Source organism: Echinops telfairi, unplaced genomic scaffold (genome assembly GCF_000313985.2).
Source record: "Echinops telfairi isolate 266 unplaced genomic scaffold, ASM31398v2 ScPeMD7_2010;HRSCAF=2546, whole genome shotgun sequence".
Taxonomy (NCBI): domain Eukaryota; kingdom Metazoa; phylum Chordata; class Mammalia; order Afrosoricida; family Tenrecidae; genus Echinops; species Echinops telfairi.
In genome coordinates, this window is record NW_022105908.1 from 6,830,286 (window position 1) to 6,848,208 (window position 17,923).

At 55.7% G+C, this 17,923-nt stretch overlaps 1 protein-coding gene across 4 annotated transcripts in view; it reads right to left on the bottom strand.

Moving 5' to 3' along the window:
* Window positions 1–17,198, bottom strand: part of TRPV2 (transient receptor potential cation channel subfamily V member 2) — a 19,303-nt gene extending 2,105 nt beyond the window's left edge. The window contains exons 1-15 of one of the 4 annotated variants that reach the window (XM_004709189.2): window positions 17,165–17,198; window positions 16,246–16,294; window positions 15,602–15,889; window positions 12,128–12,261; window positions 10,074–10,367; window positions 8,481–8,779; window positions 7,257–7,430; window positions 6,628–6,783; window positions 5,798–5,896; window positions 4,809–4,879; window positions 4,203–4,368; window positions 2,562–2,628; window positions 2,121–2,458; window positions 932–1,059; window positions 711–790 (exon numbers count right to left, since the gene is read on the bottom strand). In XM_004709189.2, the coding sequence (XP_004709246.1) occupies window positions 711–790; window positions 932–1,059; window positions 2,121–2,458; window positions 2,562–2,628; window positions 4,203–4,368; window positions 4,809–4,879; window positions 5,798–5,896; window positions 6,628–6,783; window positions 7,257–7,430; window positions 8,481–8,779; window positions 10,074–10,367; window positions 12,128–12,261; window positions 15,602–15,801 (2,206 nt within the window). In that variant the 5' untranslated portion in view covers window positions 15,802–15,889; window positions 16,246–16,294; window positions 17,165–17,198. Of the gene's footprint in view, window positions 1–710; window positions 791–931; window positions 1,060–2,120; window positions 2,459–2,561; window positions 2,629–4,202; window positions 4,369–4,808; window positions 4,880–5,797; window positions 5,897–6,627; window positions 6,784–7,256; window positions 7,431–8,480; window positions 8,780–10,073; window positions 10,368–12,127; window positions 12,265–15,601; window positions 15,890–16,245; window positions 16,295–17,164 lie in introns of those variants that run through there. The other 3 variants (XM_045293413.1, XM_045293412.1, XM_045293414.1) reach the window with 3 other exon arrangements.
* Window positions 17,199–17,923: the final 725 nt, after the last annotated feature.

The window sequence follows — 17,923 nt, forward strand, 5'->3', positions numbered from 1 at the left end:
TCAAACGACCCTTTCACGAGGGTCACCCAATTCATCACAGTAGCAAAATGACAGTGATGAAGTAGCAACGAAAATAATGTTATGGTTGGGGGGTCACCACCACATGAGGAACGATATTAAAGGGTCGCGGCATTAGGGTGGTTGACAACCACTGTTCTAGACAGAGAGGACGTGCATCCTTGCAGACAGGGAGAGCTTGAATAGGCCTCAGAGAGGTAGGTGAGAGGAGGCAGCCTCTCAGAGGGAGGAAGCAGGATGGGGACAGGGCGGTCATGACTGACACGGAAAGGGGAAGGAGCTGGGAGGTGGAGAAAGGAGCAGGGGGCGCGTCCTAGGGGTGGGCTGGAGAGGAGGCACAGAATAGGTTGGGAGAATCTGCTCTGAGTGTTCTGCTAGGTGTCCAGGCTCAACCCAGGCCTTGCTGGGGCAGGCACTCAGTAACCAGGATGAATGAGCTAAGCTGTGCAGCTGATGGGCAGGGGGGAAGCTGGCACTGGGGGCAGAGTGAGGGCTGGGCTGGAGGAAGGATGAATAGCCTGGCCAGTGGGGTGTAGGGGTGAGAAAGAAGAGAAGCAGCACATGAAGGGGAGCTGCAAAGTGGCCCTGGATAGGCAGGCAGCTAAGGAGGGGGAAGGGAGGCTGCTGCTAGCCAAGCAGAGACACACCCACCCAGGGCTAGGACTCTGGCCATGGCCAAGGGGGCCACTCACCAAGGACTTGGGCTCCGGCTGGCTCTTCGCACACAGTGGGCAACGTCTTCTCCCATGAGTCCCAGTTCACTTCCTCCACCCTGAGTGTGCACACAACAGCGCTGAGGCCCCAGATGTCAAGGGCTCAGCCCAAGTGGGCACAAGGAGGCCCCTCTTCCTTTTCCCACGGGACCCTGGGCCACCCGACTCTAGCTGGAGCGTCCCCTGCCCACATCACTCACCGGAAGCACCAGCGCTCATCAGGGCTCCCATCCAGCTGGGTGCCCACTTTCAGCATCACCCCTGCCCGCTGCTTCTTCTGCCGGTACCACCAGTAGCCATTCTCCATCTCAAGGACTGAGATGGCTTTCTGGGGAGACAGACCTCAGCTAGAGATGCAGGAAGTGGGGTACCGGGGTCAAGCAGGCAGGAAGGGACGCCACAGCACTGCCCAGGCCCAGGCCCAGGCATTTGACTGCCCGCCCACATGCAAGGAGTGAGTGAGGAACTTGCTCAAGAACCCACTGCTGCTACGGAGGAGCAAGTTCCGACTCTGGATGGCCCCATCTAGGGGTCCCAAGGGTGTCAGTCTTCACGAGAGCAGATGGGACCACCAACCATGCAGTTGGCAGTCCAACATTTAGCTGACAGTGCCACCGGTGTCCCTGGTCCCAGGGCAACAATGAATCCGCAGCAGAAGCGGGCTAGGCTTTCCCTGCACCAGCTTCCAGTGGGCCCAGCCCCACCCTGACCTTTCCCTAGCCAGGAAGGAGCTGCTGCTGCCATGGTTGATGGGTGTGTCCCCTCCAGGGACCTTCCCCCAGAGCCAAGAGGCAGACAGATAGACAGACTTCCTCTGGAGGTGGGACTCTGAATTTGGATGTCTAGCCTGCTATAACTGTGAAAGAATACTTGTCCGTTTGAGAAACTCCACCACTGAAGGTGTTTCAGTTATTTCTAGATAACGATGACGATTGTGGGCACAGGGAGGCGGGCCAGCCAGGAGCTCCGTTAGTTACAGAGGACTTGGTCCCCTACCACCAGGATGTCTCACCCCCACCAAACAGAGCCCTTCTTGCAGACAGAAGAACACAGAATATGAGCTCTACAAGGGCCGTGACTGCGCCCTGTTCATTGTTGGGGCTTCAGCGTCTAGTATTGTGCTCAGGGGACCCACCAGGAAGTCGTTGGGACTCCACCAGCACTACTGAGAATCACGCTTCACCACCTATTTGCGATGTGCTCGGTAACTGTCCAAAGCACTTTACGTCTATGAGTGTAACCATCCTCACGCCAGCCTTACGAAGGGGTGAGCAAGACCAAGGACATAACCCACCCTCAGTATCTCCCGCTCCGCTGGGACCTGGGGGAGGTGGGAAGCTGGGAAGCTGGGACCTGGGGGAGGTGGGAAGGATCGCTCTCTAAGGGCACCTGCAGCTTCCAGATGCTCCAGCTGTCGGTGGCAACGCTGTTGACGGTCTCGCTCATGAGGGCGATGAGCATGTTGAGCAGCAGCACGTAGGTGAGCAGCACGTAGGCCAGCAGCAGCAGCAGCACCACCCCACGGAAGCGCAGCTGCTCCTGGAAGGCCAGCTCACCCATGCCGATGGTGAACTTGAAGAGCTCCAGGGAGGCGTCCAGGATGCCCCCGTATGGGACCGCGTGACCCTCCTCATCTGCCCCTCCCTCCTTGTGAGGCTCCCCATCTGTGGCATTGAGGTCCGAGGGGGCCTTGGGGGCTTGGGTCTCCCTGCTCAGGCTCACCAGTGCTGCAGGTGAGAGGGTAAGAGGGGCACCCTTAGCCTGGGAAGGAGTCCCAAGGGTGTACGGAATGCGCAAGGACTAGCCCCCACGGGGGAGGGTGGAGCTTACCTACAGCAAAACCAAAGAGGAAGACGAAGTAGACCAGAAGAAAACGGAGCAGGTCCCTCAGGATGACCTGGAACACACACACCGAGGAGTCGGGCTGAGTGGCCACGCCACCAAACACGGGCTCCCATAGACACACAGCCCCCCACCCCACCCCACCCACACATCCACAATCTGTGTGCCGACGCCAAGCAAAGAGAATCTCTTAACAACCTTAAGAACGATCATCATCTCCCATCGTTCTGCTTTAAATCCCAGAAAACCAACCAGTGGCCCTCCAGTCACCTCCAGCTTGTGGAGGAGAACTGTGCCCCTCCGGGTTTTCCGTGGCTGGTTTTCCAAAGGGCCTGTGGGTGGATCCAAGCCTCCAACCTTTCAGTCAGCAGCCAAGTGCTTACCCATTTGCACCATCTGCTGTTACTCAGCAGTTCAAAGCCCCCAGCCACTCTGAAGGAGAAAGAGGGGTCTTTCTACTCCCATAAAGAATTACAGGCTCAGAAACTCACTGGGGCAGGTCTACATTGTCCTATAGGGTCCCTATGAGTCACTGTCAACTCGATGGCAGTAGGCTCTGAGCTGTTCTTATTCGGTGCCACTGAGCCCACTCTGATTCACAGGGACCCTGTGTCCAACAAAGCGAAACACTGCCCGGTCCTCGGCCATCTGCACAATTGCTCCTGTCCTTGAGCTCATTGACACAGCCCCTGGGTCTCTCCGTCTTGTCGCGGGCTTTCCTCGACTCATTGAGGACTGCCCCTCTGCTTTACCAAGCATGCTGTCCTCCAGAACCTGCTGTCTCCCCATCACGTGTCCAAAGTATATGAGACGACGTCGGACCGTCCTCAGCTGTAAGGAACATTCTGGCTCTACTCCTCAACTCCCTCTCCTGTTCCGTCCTCACTCTTCCCCAGTCCCCACCGCCTGCTCTTGCCCCAAGCACACGAGGCCTGCCCCAACTCGGGGCCCTTGCCCTACGTCCTCTGCATGAAGCACTTCAGTCCAAGCTCTAGGATCACCAAATAGGTCACCACCTGCGTGTCCCCCCTGCCCCCCCGCAGAGAGGTCTTCCCTGGTCATCACAGAGAAATCACGCCGCCCCCATTCTCCCACCACCCGCCGTGCTGCGCATTTCCTTCACAGAACTGAACGCTCGGAACATCCTCACTTGTTTCCTTGTCCCCAGCATCAGAGCGAGAAGCCCGTCTGTGGTGTTCACGGCTGGATTCCGAAGATTTGGGATAGGGCTGACACACAGTAGGCACTCCCAAAATATTTGTTTGTCAAAGGACTAAATGACTGTCCACACATCAGCCCATCTGTTCCTGGACGCAGGCACACCATTGAATTGGGGAGGGGCGGGTGTGTGTGTGTGTGTGTGTGTGTGTGTGTGTGTGTGTGTGCATATCCTAGGCAAGAATGCACGTGGCCCTGTGTGGATGTGTGGACGCTTGCACACACACATGTGTGGCCCTATGTGTGGATGCTCCTGAGGGCATGTGTGTGTGTGCCCTCGTGCTTATGCTTATGTGCAGCAAATTTCTGGATGGCTGGAGCCCCGGCAGACCAGCCCAGGCGCTCCTTGGCCCCGAAGGAAAGAATCTGGCCCTACCTATGTGACTGTCCCAGGCCACATCTCCCTCTCACCTTCTGGATCATGATGCTGTAGATGCCTGTGTGCTGGAAGCCACGTGTGTAGTACAGCAGGTTCAGCCAGCCCAGCACCAGCGAGGACACGAGCAGGGGCAGGTACCACTCAATGGCCAAGAGACACAGCACCTGGGACAGCACTGTGAGCAGGGCCTGGAGCAGGCTGCAAGGCGAAGGGTCTGGGTCAGCTCCCAGGCACCCCAGCTGGCACCCATGTCCAATGGCTTGAGTAACTTTCCATGTGCCGGAAGAGATAAGGATTGGGACACCAAAGCCTATCTGAGAGTGGATGCATCTATCCCGGGCAAGTGATTTAACCCCTATAAAAAAGGTATAATGGGAATAATTCCTAACCCACCAAGCATGTGTGAGGATTGAATAAAATAATACAAGAGCTCCGGTTCTGCCGGTACCTAATAAGTCTCAACAAATGTCAACAGTCTAGCCATAACCCTTAAGGATGGGAGTGGACAGTGCCACAGGGGAGATGGCGGCCCAGACTCCTGGGCCTGGTTCCACTCTGCGCCCTCGCCCCTAAAGGAGCCTGGTGCTTTCTGCTCCCCGCCTCTGCCAGGGGGTAAGAAGGGGTGCGAGCCCACATACAAGAGGACCTCGAAGTAGCTGTCCATGAACGAGATCCAGATGAACAGGCGCCGCCGCCAGAAGTACCACAGCTGTGGGGAGCGATGGGAAAGACAGGTGTGAACATGACGCAGCCCCGGGGCAGGGTCCCCGCCCCTCGCCCCACCACACTCCCTGCCTGTGCTCTGAGGGTCTGCCAGTCTGGCTGTGTCTGGGCCCCCAGCTAGGACCCCCTTGGAGGCTGCAGCTTTGATTTTTAAGGAGGGGCATGTGGAGACTTCTGATCAGCTAAGAAAAGTCTGGGCCTTCGGATGATGCACTCTCCAAAAACAAGCAGCCACGCAGTCAATGTCAAGACCTCCTGATGCCCTGAAGATCCATATCCAGAGTCCCCAGCCTCCGCATCCGGTGAGGAGCAGCCCTCTTCCCACGGCCCTCCCTGACTCCACAGAGCACACCTTCTACGCCTCTGACTTCTATCCCCTCGCTGCCACGGCAACCAGCCTGTCTCCTGTAAATGTGCAGCCTTTTCAATGGAAAAGGAGCCCTGGTGGCGTCGGGGTGGTGAGGTGGGCTGCTGACCTCAAGGTCAGCGGTTCAAAACCACTAGCAGCTCCGTGGGAGAAAGATGAGGCTTTCTAGTCCCAGGAAGAGTTACGGTCTCAGAAACCCATAGGGCGGTTCCACTCTGTCCTATGGGGTGGCAAATCAACTTAATGGCAGTAAGTGGAGGGGGAGGGGATCTGTGCCCTCCTCGGCCCCCTGTGCTCTTCAAATGGAGCCTGTCCCCAGAGGGACTTCCAGCATGAGTTCCAGAAGGAGAGCGCCAACACTGCCAATGAGCAGGTTGGTCTGGATGCTCCCGGGCATGGGATTGCGTTTGCCAGGAAATGACGAAGTGTGGTGAACTCACTCTAAGACCCAGGTAGCAGCATTCCTGTTTGTTGACCAGCTGGGTGCCACGTGGGGTGTGAGGGGGAGCGAAAAGGGTGTGGGAGAAGAACACTGACCTGGCCAAAGAGGAGGTACAGTCCCCCAAGCAGGATCAGGATGTGGCCCAGCAGCAGCATGGAGTTTCCGGCTGTTGGCTTCAGGGGATGCCAGCCCTGCTAAGGAGACATTCAGAGTGCGCTGAGGCCTGGGGGACAGAGGGTCCTCTCCAGAAAGCTTGCCCTCTGGGAGTGGAGTCCTGGTGCCCACTCCAGGCCCGAGCTATGGACAAGTCACACAGAGCAGGAGAAGGAACATGGCTCCAGTCTATTGAGGAGCACTCTGTGTAGTGGGACCGAGAGCCAGTCTGCTCAGGTTCGAATCCCATCTCCACCGCCCACAAGCTGCAGTCCCCTGAATGAATTATCTAGCCTCCGGGTGCCCTCCTTTCCTTTCCTCGATCGCACACAGAAAGAACCAACGGTGCATCGTCTCAGAGGGCTGTTGGGGGAATTCAGTTGGCAGGACCAGTTCCCAATATGTCAACTCAGACGGAGAACAACTCCGCCGGCGTCAGAGCAGAGCTGTGAACGTAGGGCTAAGTATTTCGAAGCAGATCACAGGCATTTCGTCTGAGGTCCTATGGGTGGAGTTGAGTCTCTAACCTTTCGGTTAGCAGCTGAGCACTTTAACTGCATGCACTACCCATGAAGTGAGAGCGCCCTTAGACTACTTTCTTGTGCACAGTGAGCGTTCAGTGAACCCTGCATGGCCGATGGGGACTATTAGGACTGACGGGGCCAGCTGACAGGCCATCAGGCTTGTCGTCAGTTGTCGGTTGGGTATGGTCATCTCTGCTCCGTCTCTCTCCCGGGCTGTGGTCTGGATCTGGCCCCGAGCCCGGCCTTACCTTTTCCAGGGCTGGCTGGTGATAGGCCACGGCGGTGAAGATGATCATGTAAACCAGGTAAGAGAGCAGGTTGATGTAGAACTTGGGGGTGAGCAGCTCCCATTTCGCCTGCAGCAGTTTGTTTAGCGGCTCCAAAACGACCATTCGGTGTCGGTGCTGGGGTGGGCACGGGACATGTCCAGAGAGGACACCCGGGAGCCCATGTCGTGGAGGGTAATATAAGATAATATAAGGGCAGAGGGAAGTGGGGAAATGGAGGGGTAGGTGGGGAGCAGGCTCACACCCAGCAGGAGCCCCGAATGACACCCCCCACCCACCCACCCACCACTGCAGCTCAGCCCCCATGACGATGATGTGGCTGAGAACTACTCCCTCCACTCCAGAGCTGTGCTGACAGGTGTGAGTCACCAGGGCAGCCCTCAGTGGTTGCCACCATGCCCGGGCCATAGCCCCCGTTGGTTGGAACAGGAGTGAGGGAGGAGTGTGAGCCCAGCATCCACGTGTAACCACATGCGCACAGCCTAAGGACATGGCTGGTGCGGCCCAGGAGGTGGCCCTGATCTGTGGGCCGGGCCAGGAGCTCTGCCTGGCCCACACCGCTGACCTCCCCACAGCCCCTGCAGGCTCACCGGGCTCCTGCAGTGAAAGGCGATGATCTCCAGCACCGAGTTCTCCTCCCAGCTGTCCACAGAAGCCAGGTCGTACAGCGACACACGGACAGGCCCATAGCACCACTCCGTGAACTTTCGGGAAAGTGGCTGGTACTGCCCCGAGAACTCCCGCTGCAGGATATGTCTGAAAATCTGTAGAGCCAGCCGCCTGAGCAGACGCACTCTCCAGACACGCATGTCCCTAGGTCTGTCAAGTCTATGGGTCTGCACATCTGAGTCCAGCACTTTCCACAGATGTCAAAAGGGGGACCTACAACAAGCTCACAAGCCATTAGAGTTTGCAAATGAGGAGTGGCTTACGTAGGCCATGCAACCACATTGCTAGACAACCAAGTAGCGCTGACACACCCCAGGAGATGGTTCGGAAATTGGCAGGGGAGGAATAAAATATTTAAACATTCATGTATGTGTATTTCTTCTCTCAATTTTGAAAAGATTACCGTGTCTTGTAATGTAACATGCTGTAGTAGTTCAGTAGTACAGGTGCAATTTATTAATAAATACATCTATTAGAACCATACTTTGAAACTTTTCTTATTAATAAAACATCATTTGACGTCAGATTGATTCTGACTTGGGGTGACCCCATGTCAGAGTAGAACTGTGCTCTCTAAGGTTTACAATGGCTGCATTTTGGGACGCAGACCCCAGGCCTTTCTTCCAAGGCACCTCTGGGTGGACTTGAACTTCAAACCTTTCATTGGTATATTAACTGTTCGCACCTACTAACCACTGCCATCAAGTCAATTCTAATTTATGGTGACCCTATAGAACAGTTCCTTAGATTTTCCAAGACTATAAATCTTTATGGGAGCAGACAGTCTCAACTAGTGGGTTTGAACCGATACAGAGCCAATATGCCACCAGAGTATCCTTTCTTACGAATAAACCAAACTCACTGCCAGCCAGTCGATTCTGACTCATAGTGACTCTATCAAACTGAGTAGAACTGCTGGCCCTGTAGGTTTCTAAGACTCTAACGCTTTATGGGAGTAGAAAGCCTCCTCTTTCACTTGCAGAGAGGCTGGGGGTTTTGAACTGCTGGCCTTGATGTTAGCAGCCCAACATGTGATATGAGAGACCACTGCCTTAAGCCACCAGAACCTCCTAACCCTTGTAGAAATCTCGGGGACTCCTGCTGCTTCCTGAAGAGGTGGCAACGGGGAGAGGATGGCTACTCACCTCGATTTTGCCCTCCTTGGCGGCCAGCTTCAGAGGCGTGAGGCCCTGTCTGTTGGGGATGTCCTCAAGCCTCACCGTGGGGCAGAGGCGGGTGCTGGTCCGCAGCAGCGCGTCGTACATGCGGATCACCAGGGCGCTATTCTCGGCCGAGTTGTCAGCAATCATAACCAGGGCGTGCAGCACTGTGTTGCCCAAGGAGTCAGTGGCCTGCAGACTGGCCGGCTGGTGCGGGTTCTCCAGGAGGTAGGTCACCACATCCCACTGTTTGATGCACGCGGCCAGAGAGAGGGGCAGCTCACCTGGGGACGAGGGGGCAGCTGGGGCCTTGAGTGTCCCCTTTCTGCCAGACTACTTCTCACTTTCTCTGAGCAGAAGGCCAAGCCTCCAGGAACCACACCGTGGCATTCGTAGGAGAGGGGGAAGCGCTGCCTTGGGGCTGGAGCTGGGGAGCTTGGCCCACCCAGGGCTGCCAAGGATGGGGAGGTCCCAGGCCCTGCTCCGGGCAGCTGCCTCCTCTTCCTAGAAGCATTGACAGGCGCAGCGCTTTCCTGTTCTTCCCCAAGGCCAAGTGCACCAAACTGGGTCTAGCCAACCAGGGGTCCCTTCCTCCCTCCCTCTCTCTTTTCTTGGCCAGAGCCCAGGCTCACTGCTGCCTGGCATTGAAAAAAAAAGAAAAAAGAAAAAGCCCTCACTGCCATTGAGCCAATTCATACTCATAACGACATGATAGGACAAGCTAGACCTGCCCCTGTGAGTTTCTGAGACTGTAACTCTTTATAGAAGTAGAAACCCGCAACTTTCTCCCACACGGGTGGTTTTGGATTGCTGGCGTTTGCAATTCACAGCCCTACGCCCCCAGGACTCCACTGCTGCCTGGTATGGATACCCCTTTATTGTGGTGGTTAGGCCCTGTCTGGTCAATCCTACCATGTACCCATCCTAGCCGCCCACTCGCCCTCCCTGCCAACCTGCCAACCTTCCTTGACCAAATGGGGATCAATTAGCTCTTAAGACAAATCACTTCTGCAGGCAGCCAACTCTAAGACCAAAATCAACTGCCACGGACTCAATTCCAGGGCATAGAGACCCGATAGGCTAGGGAAGAACAGCCCCTGGGGGTTTCTGAGACTGGAAATCTTTATAGGAATAGAAAGCCTCATCTTTCTCCTGCAGAACAACTGGTGGTTTTGAACTGCTGACCTTGAGGTTAGCCATCCATTGCAGGGCTCAGCCAAACAAAAACAAAACTCACTGCCATCGAGTTGATTCTGACTCATGATGACCCCATAGGACAGGGTAGAACTGCCCCTGTGAGTTTCTGAGATTGTAACTCTTTACTGCAGTAGAAAGCCTCGTTTTTCTCCTCAGAATGCCTGGTGCTTTTAAACTGCTGGCCTTGCAGTTAGCCGCCCAATGTGTAACCACCACACCACTGTGGCTCCTCAGGGCTCAGCCAGGTGGATAAGCACATGGGCATCAATGTCCAGCCAACTTGGGCTTAAGTAACAGCTCTGCCACATCCTAACTGTGAGAGCTTCGGCAAACCTTGCCGAGCCCTCTGCACCTCACTGTGTGCAAGGAAGGCCGGCTCACCAAAATAGAAGCACGCCCCTTGGCTCTTCTTTTGGAAGAAGTGGCCACAGGCCCGGGCATGCACATCTGCCCCGTTCTCTACCAGGAGCTTCACACACGGCAGGCTCCTCTTCTCAATGGCGATGTGCAAGGCACTGTGGCCTCGGTAGTAGTCATCCGTGCACTGGGCGTTGACCAGGGGCCAGGGGTTGCCAGAGTCCTTGTCGATCCGGAGCAGCGGCAGGATGCAGGCGTTGGTACCATCCTGAAGGTTCAGCAAGGCCTTCATTAGGCACGTCTTGCCCGTGGAGCCCTCTGTGGGAAAATAGCGGGGAGGGGTTGAAGGGGGTGTACAGGCCTGTACTCTCTGGGCTGCCCGCCAGTCCTAAAGTGCCCCTTGGGAGGATTAAAAAAAGACTGCTACACACTACCAGCGGGAGCCTGAGTTGGCAAAGCTGTGTAGGAGGGTATTAAACTCCAGCTAACAGGTATTAAAATGCCAAGGGTTAAAAATGACCATAAATTCTGCCCGAGAAATCAAATTTCTGAGACGTGATCTGTCTTGGGGGCAGAGATGTTTTGACAAAGCTCTCCATTGCCGCACTAATGGTTCAGTCTCCAAGAACAATTCACGTAACCTCTCCTCCACCGAGAGTCTTCCCCTATAGAATGGGCGGAATGCTTCCAGGGCTTATTGTAGGGTTCAGTGGAATGATACAAGTGGGTACAGAGTGTGCAACACAGAGAGGGAAGCTGAGGCTGACAGCCGCACACAATGTAAATAGTCATTCGCAAAGAATGGGGACCTACCTAAATGATGGCAAATCTACACAGTTGGAACCTCTGCAGGTGTTAAAGAGACTGAGGTCCAAGGGAAGACGTCAGACCCTGGCAAAAGCAGTTCCCCAACAACAATGAAACCCACTGCCATTGAGTCGGTCCTGACTCATGGCAACCGGATGAGTCCGGTGGTGTCATGGTTCAGTGTTGAGCTGCTAGCTGCAAAGTCAGCTGCTCCTGGGAGAAAGACGGGGCTTGCTTACAGTCTCGGAAATGCCTAGGGGCAGTGCTGTCCTGCCCTACAGAGTTGCTCTGAGTCAGCATCCGCTCCATGGCAGTGAATTTGAGGGTTTTTAAGTAACAATGAGTACAAGAAAGAAGAAAAGGCTCTAAAATTAATGGTGGTGATGATTACACACCTCTTATTAATGTGAAATGATATGGGAATTGTATTTCAATAAAACTGTTACATACATAAACAGATTAAAAAAGAAAAAGTTCCTGTGGAGTTGGTTCTGACTTACAGCAACCTACTGTGGAGTTGGTTCTGACTTACAGCAACCTACTCCAACATGCCGGAGGGCTTCCAATGGCTGGTTTATTGGAAGCCAATCACCAGGCCTCTCTTCCAAGGCTCCAGAGGGTGGTCTTGAACCCCCAACCTTTCAGTTAGCAGGCAAGCGCAACCCCTGTTTGTATCACTTGGGGCCAAGTTAGAAGTAAATGTACTGAAATAGAAAGTGCTCTGAAATGTGGTGGGGGTGAGTAGGCAGTGGGAGTAGCAGTGGTGGAAGCACAGTATGAATCAGTACGAATGACAAACCCCACAATGTGAATATGTCTAATGGATTCAAGAGTCTGGAAAGATATACCCCAGACTATTAACAGGGGCCCCAAATGACAAGTTGGCCTTTTTTTATCCTTGGCTTTATATATAGCCGAGTGTCCTGCAGAGCACAAATAGTATTTTTCTACTCAGCCTAAACTGTAAAGATATTTAAATTTGACACAGAGAATGCTTGGAGGCTGCCAAGGTCAATGGTCCATGAGTGATAGTTCAATAATATGATCATTAATAAAAGAAGGCTACTGAACTGAGCTGGAGGGGATGAGGCAGGTCGGGGCGCCTGGTGGGGTAAGCTGTCCTTGGCTCTGCCCGCAGGGCCTCCAATGGCCATTCCCAGGGCAGCCAGGGCAGGTTGTAAGAACATATGATCCAGGAGCTCACCCAGTCAGCCCAACCCCACCCCACCCCACCAAAGGATGCCACCTCTGTCACCACACGATGGGCCTACCTGTGTATTCTGAGTCAGTGAGGTATTTACTGGTCTTGCGCAAGTACTCTGCCAATCCAGCCAGCCCCTCTGGGACGCCCCGGGAGACCACGCTGAAGAGCCGGTCCCGATCAAAGCGCTCAGGATCGGGTTTGCTGCTAAAGAAGGTGACTTCTGTCTCATGCTGGAGAAGGACCTCCAACAACCCCCCCACCCCCCAAACCAGGCACCATCCCTCCACCTGGCAGGCCCAGGAGCCCTGAGGGGAGCTATGCTGGGGCCTCTGCTCTCCTAGAGGGCAGGAGACAGAGCCCACACACACTGAACCCTGGGGAAGGATGCCCAGGGTACCAATCCCACATGCCCCCAGGACTCAGTCATCACAGGCCCTTGAAGCATCTGGAACTTGTCATTTGCCAGGTGCTCTGATGCTCTGTCTCACCACAAACTCAATACCTACTTCACAAACGAGGGGTCTGCTGCAGTGGAAGCTGTTTCAATAGAGGTCGACGTCGTGGCTCTTAGGTTACAAACTGAACTGCTTGCTAGCCACAGGTCAGTGGTTCGAACTCACCAGCTACTCCACAAGAGAAAGATGAGGCTGTCTACTCCTATAAAGATTTATAGTCTAGGAAACCCACAGGGGCAGTTCTATCTGTCTTGTAGGGTCTCCATGTGTTGGAAGCAACTCAACGGCAGTGAGGTGAGTAGAGTGAGTGGCGTAAGACGGGTTTGGGTTGGAACAGGGTGTCCCACAGGGAGTGGCTATGTGCCCCCCTGCCCTCAAAGAAGGGAATCAAGACAAGCCCCTCCTCCTCATCACCTTTAATGCTCACTGCAGCCCCCTGAAGCTAGGAACCACAACAGTCCAAGTCATACAGGAGGTAGTCAATGCAGAAGTGGGCTCCCGACACCCAAACCAAACCACATGCACTACCATCGAAGAGTGGATCGTGGCATGAATTCTAACTCATTGCAACCCTGGAGGACACAGCAGAGCCGCATCTTAGCGTTTCTGAGAAGGTGGATCTTACGGGAGCAGACAGTTTTATCTTTCTCCCAATTAGTGGCTGGTGGGTCTGAATCTTTGCTAAGTCCTGAAGCTTAACTCGCTGCACCACCGGGACAGTCTAACTCCAGACGCTGACTCCTAACTCCCGGGGAGAGTCTAAGGTGGCCAGCAAGAAGTTTCTCCAAGAGTCGGGAGGGTGAATAGGTGTGTCCTAACCAAACTCTCCAAATCCAAACCCACTGCCGCCACGGAGTCAATTCTGATTCATGGGTCCCCTACCCAGGGTTTCTGGTGTCTGCACACATTTATGGGTGGAGATAGTCTCTTCTTTCTCCCAAGGACTGACTGCTGGGTTTGAACCTCGGACCTTGATGGTAGAAGACTTTTAGCAACACCAAGGCTTCCTCAAGGTGTGTCCAGCACTGACTTATCAGTGTTACCAGAGTTTTTCTAAGAAGCCTCACTTCGGGGAAATCTCTTCCAGAGATCCTGAACAGAGCCTCATAGCTCATCAAAATCTAACTGTGTTTGGGGGAGGGGTGCGGGACCCTCCCTCTGGGACAATGTCACTATTCACAGGAGGCCAGCTTATCCCTGACCCATCTGATGTCCTGACCAACAGATATCAAGGAACAAAGGAAGGGCAAAGGGCAGAGCATTGAATGCTTGAGGAGCCTCAGGGCCCAGCCTCCTATCTCTCTGTAATGCGTGAGTCGGCAAGTGGTTCCCTGATGGGTGGGTGGGGGTGATTGGTGAACCCCCAGAACTGTCTGCCTCACCTTTGCAAGTACCAGAGTAGGAACCCATGCCGTTGCTAAGGAGACTGAGTGGAAAGGGAGGAGCCAACAGCAACGCCAGGGTTTCCAATACCACCAGGCCTTTCTTCCAAGGTTCCTGTGGGCAACTGCAGTCACTGTACCACACACAGCCACGTTAGAAGTAAATGTACTAAAATGGAAAGCGCTCCAAGATATAATAAGTACAGGATGTGTGTGGGCATGGGAGAAAGACGGGGCTCTCTGAGAGTTACAGTCTCGGAAACCCACAGGCACGGATCTCCTGTCCTGTAGAGTCGCTATGAGCCGGCATTGACTGAATGGCAGCGAGTTTGGTTTGGTTGGTGTGGGGTGTGGGGTGGGGGAGTGGAGGAAGCACATCACAAATGTTCTGTGCAGTCTGACGAGACCCCATATGTAACTATATGTCCAATGTACTCACAAAAGTCTGGACAGATGTACCCCAGACCATTAACAGGAGTCCAAGCTGACAATCCCGTTTATCCTTGGCTTTATACATAGCACTACTGTCTGAGTCTCATACAGGCGGCTGCATAGCTACCTCAGGAGGCTTCCACCTCACAGACCACATGGCCACAGCATGGCCAAGAAGGCTCTGTAGCTGACTCATGCCCCGTGGGGAGTTCAGCCAGAGGAAGTGGGCCACTTGGACAGAGCCGCTCCAGCCACTAAGATGGCATCATGGTCCTGGGATATGGAAGTCCTGGGAGGGCACTGGACGAGGCAGGCCCTGGAGAGCCTGGCAGGCTAGACAGCTCCCCGAATGAACCCTTGCATTCCCATCCTCTGCTTTCCTGGGCCTGACGTGGACTGCCATTCTCCAAGCCCAACGGTACTTGCAAAGGTGAGGCAAAGGTGAGGGCTGGAACTCAGGAGACCAAGGCTGGTACCACGTCTCAGGCAGGAGGGCAGAGGAGCCGGGCTTCCCTGGCAGTCTTGCCTCATGCAACAGGCCGCAGGCTGGTGAGGGCTACCAGGTGAAGCACAACTCAACCCAAGTTGAAGAGGAGAGACCTTTGGAATCTCCTCTTTTGAAGTGGGTGGGTCTACTGAAGGCAAGTAGACCTATCTGTATAACTCCAGACGGAACTCAGCCCAACAGGAGGGGGAGGTGAGTGGGAGGCAGGGGGCGTGGAGGGTCTGTGCCCTGCAGGCAGCTGCACGTCCAGGAACCAGGAAGGAGCAGAGTCTAAAGAGATGGCCAGGAAAGTCAGGGAGCAGATGACTCCCAGAGGAAGCACTGCCCTCAATCCCCTGAGTCCACATTCCCGGAGGGACAGGTTGGAGGAGAATCGAGGGCATGGGACTAAAATCGGAGAATATTTCCTATATTGTCTTAGAGCAGAGCCAAGAAATACCCGGAAAATCTCCTGATGTCCTCGATTCTCTTTCAAGACTGGAATGTGGATCATGCGCCCTTCCTCCACGGGCCCCAACAGGACGGGGAGTGGACACACACAAGGGGGATTTGGAGGAGAGTCTCCCCACTAAGTAGAACAAGATCTCAGAGGACAGAAGACCCAGAATGGGACGGGTTCCAGAAGCAGAAACCCCGGAGGGTAGGGCAGAGGTCATCCTGTGGGGGCTCACCAGTCAGCCCAAGAAGCCACTGAGTCTCAGGAGGAAGCACAGGACACTGCTGAAGGAGGGGGGCTCCCCCCAACCCCACCCCATTGGCTTCCTCACCTGGCACTCTGTCCCTTCCGGTAGTTGAGGTTCACTTTGATCTGAGGGGAGAAGTTGCGGTCCTCACCCTGGAACGGTGACTCCATGGGAGGTGGCCCATCCCCATGGCCCAGATTTCCTTTGTCCCCCTCAGTGCCATCTTCCTGGCCTCCATCGGAAGTCTCAAGCCTGAAAGCAGGACCCCTGGCAGGCGCGGTCATTCTGAGGAGAGGAGACTGTGGAGCTCCTGGTCACAGGAGGTCCCCTCTCCCTCTCGGGCTGGGTCAAGGAGGGAGCTCTGGCTGAGCCCTGCAAGAGGAAATGTTTAGAAGTGGGTGGGTCTACGGAGCCCAAGTAGATCCATCTCTATAGTTCCAGACAGAGCTCAGCCCAACAGGAGGGGGAAGGGAGCCGGATGGGGCAGGCAGAGGGTGAGGTAGGTCTGTCCCTCGCAGGGGTGAAGAACAGGGAATCAAAAAGGGCTTCCTTCCCTGATGTTGTCCCCAAAAAGGGCCAGAAGCCATTGGATCCAAATCAAGTCCTAGACTCTCCCTCAGAGATTTGCTAAGCTCTGGGAAGCCACTACCCCTGGTCTGAAGGCACGTTTACATTAACAGCAAATCCCTGGCTTGCAAGCAACGTCTTGTAAGGAAGCCAATACTCACACAGAAGAAAGTAGAGTCGCTAGGGTAAGGCTCCTCACTCAGCCAGTCACTGCAAAAAAACAGAAAGTTCATTAGGGGGGGCGGGGTGACCACTGCTGGAAATCCCTGGCCTGGTTAAACTCCTCTTTATGTAGCCAGGAGAACTAAGGCTCAGAAAAGGGAAGTGACTAGACCAGCGTCACTCAGCTGTTGGTGCCCCATTTAAAATGGTCTTATTCGACCACGAGGTTCCTCTTCCGTGCTCCAAATCTTTCAGAGCCAGGTCTGTATGTGCAGTCTGACTCTCTGAAGGCATCGGATGCCATCTCTCCGTGCCTCCGCTCTCTGAGGTTTGCAGAATGGGGAGGCCGCCCCTCAGTGACCGCCCCAGCTCTCTACTAGACAGGCCCTCCGTGTGACCCCGCTAGGCTCAGCTGACAAGCACGCTCTCCCCTCACAGGAAAACAGTAACCACAACTCCCATCACATGGCACGGGGTGGGGCCCCAGACTAGGGGGTGGGGGGAGCCCCTGTGCTCCCCAGTGGGCCGGAGCTGGCCCAGTCTCTGGCTCTCCCAGACCCCAGGGACCTGCAAGGAGCATTTTCTCACGGGGAGGTGGAGACCTAGATGGCCGCCTTCACTTGCCGTTGTAACCAGCCATCTTCCAGCCTGCAGTGGGGTGTCTCAGGTGGCCAGAGACCTTATCGCCTGGTTACATCCCTTTCTGCCCAGCTCCCAGCCCACCACGCCCAGGCTCCAGCAGCGACAGCTGTCTGGCTAGTCCAGTCCGAGCCTCCAGGACCCTCCGTTCACCCTGGCAGCAGAGAAAGTGGCCTGGCTGGCCAAGCAGAGGGGACCCTAGCAGGCGCCTCGGGGATCCCCATGCGTCACTGTCAGGTTGCGGGCACTTGGGACGCCCGGGCGGACCCACGGACTTACCCGCAAGACCGAGCAGGGCGTGGCGGGCCGCGGGCTGGGATCCCCAGGCTCCTGGCCGGAGGGCGGGCGGCCGGAGGAAGTGGCGGGGGCGGCGGCGGCGCGCTGACAGCGGAGGAGCCGCAAGCACCTCCTTCCCTTCTCTCCAAGGGATCGCCCTTCACCCCCTCCGTGCACCCGGCCCGGCCCGCACAGTGGGGCGCGCAGCGTCACTGCTCTCCGGCCAGACCCAGCGGGCCATCAGAGACTGACCGTCTGGACCACGGCCGCACCCTCCTCTGCGCCCAAGGAGACACGCCTCCTCTCCCCCCACCCCTCCACTGTCCAGCCACTGAAGCATCAGGGTGGGGGTGGGCAAGAGCGACCAGAGGAGGCCCTAGGGTGCTGAGGTCCGGCCCAGGGTGGGAGCCAGCATGAAATAGGGGAGTCCTGCCCCAGGACCCTGGCTTCCAATCACTACTCTCCCAGCGGCAGAGAGCGTGTGGGGTGCCCCCAGTAGAGGAGAGGCCCAGGACAACAGATGGCCCCCGATTGTAGCACCCGCGCCGAGCCAGCAGTTGGGGGAACTTTCCCACCTCTGTGGGCTACCCCCTGGGCCCTCCTCCCCAGGCACTGTGACAGGCAGACCCGGGTTCCACTAGTTAAAGGTGTTTCCAGCACCAGCCGGCAGGTGGAGGCAGGGAGGCCGGTCGGTGCACCTGACGCAGGCCTCCCCTCCCAGGATGGCCAGGAGAAAGGCCAAGCTTTCTACTCCAGTGGAGA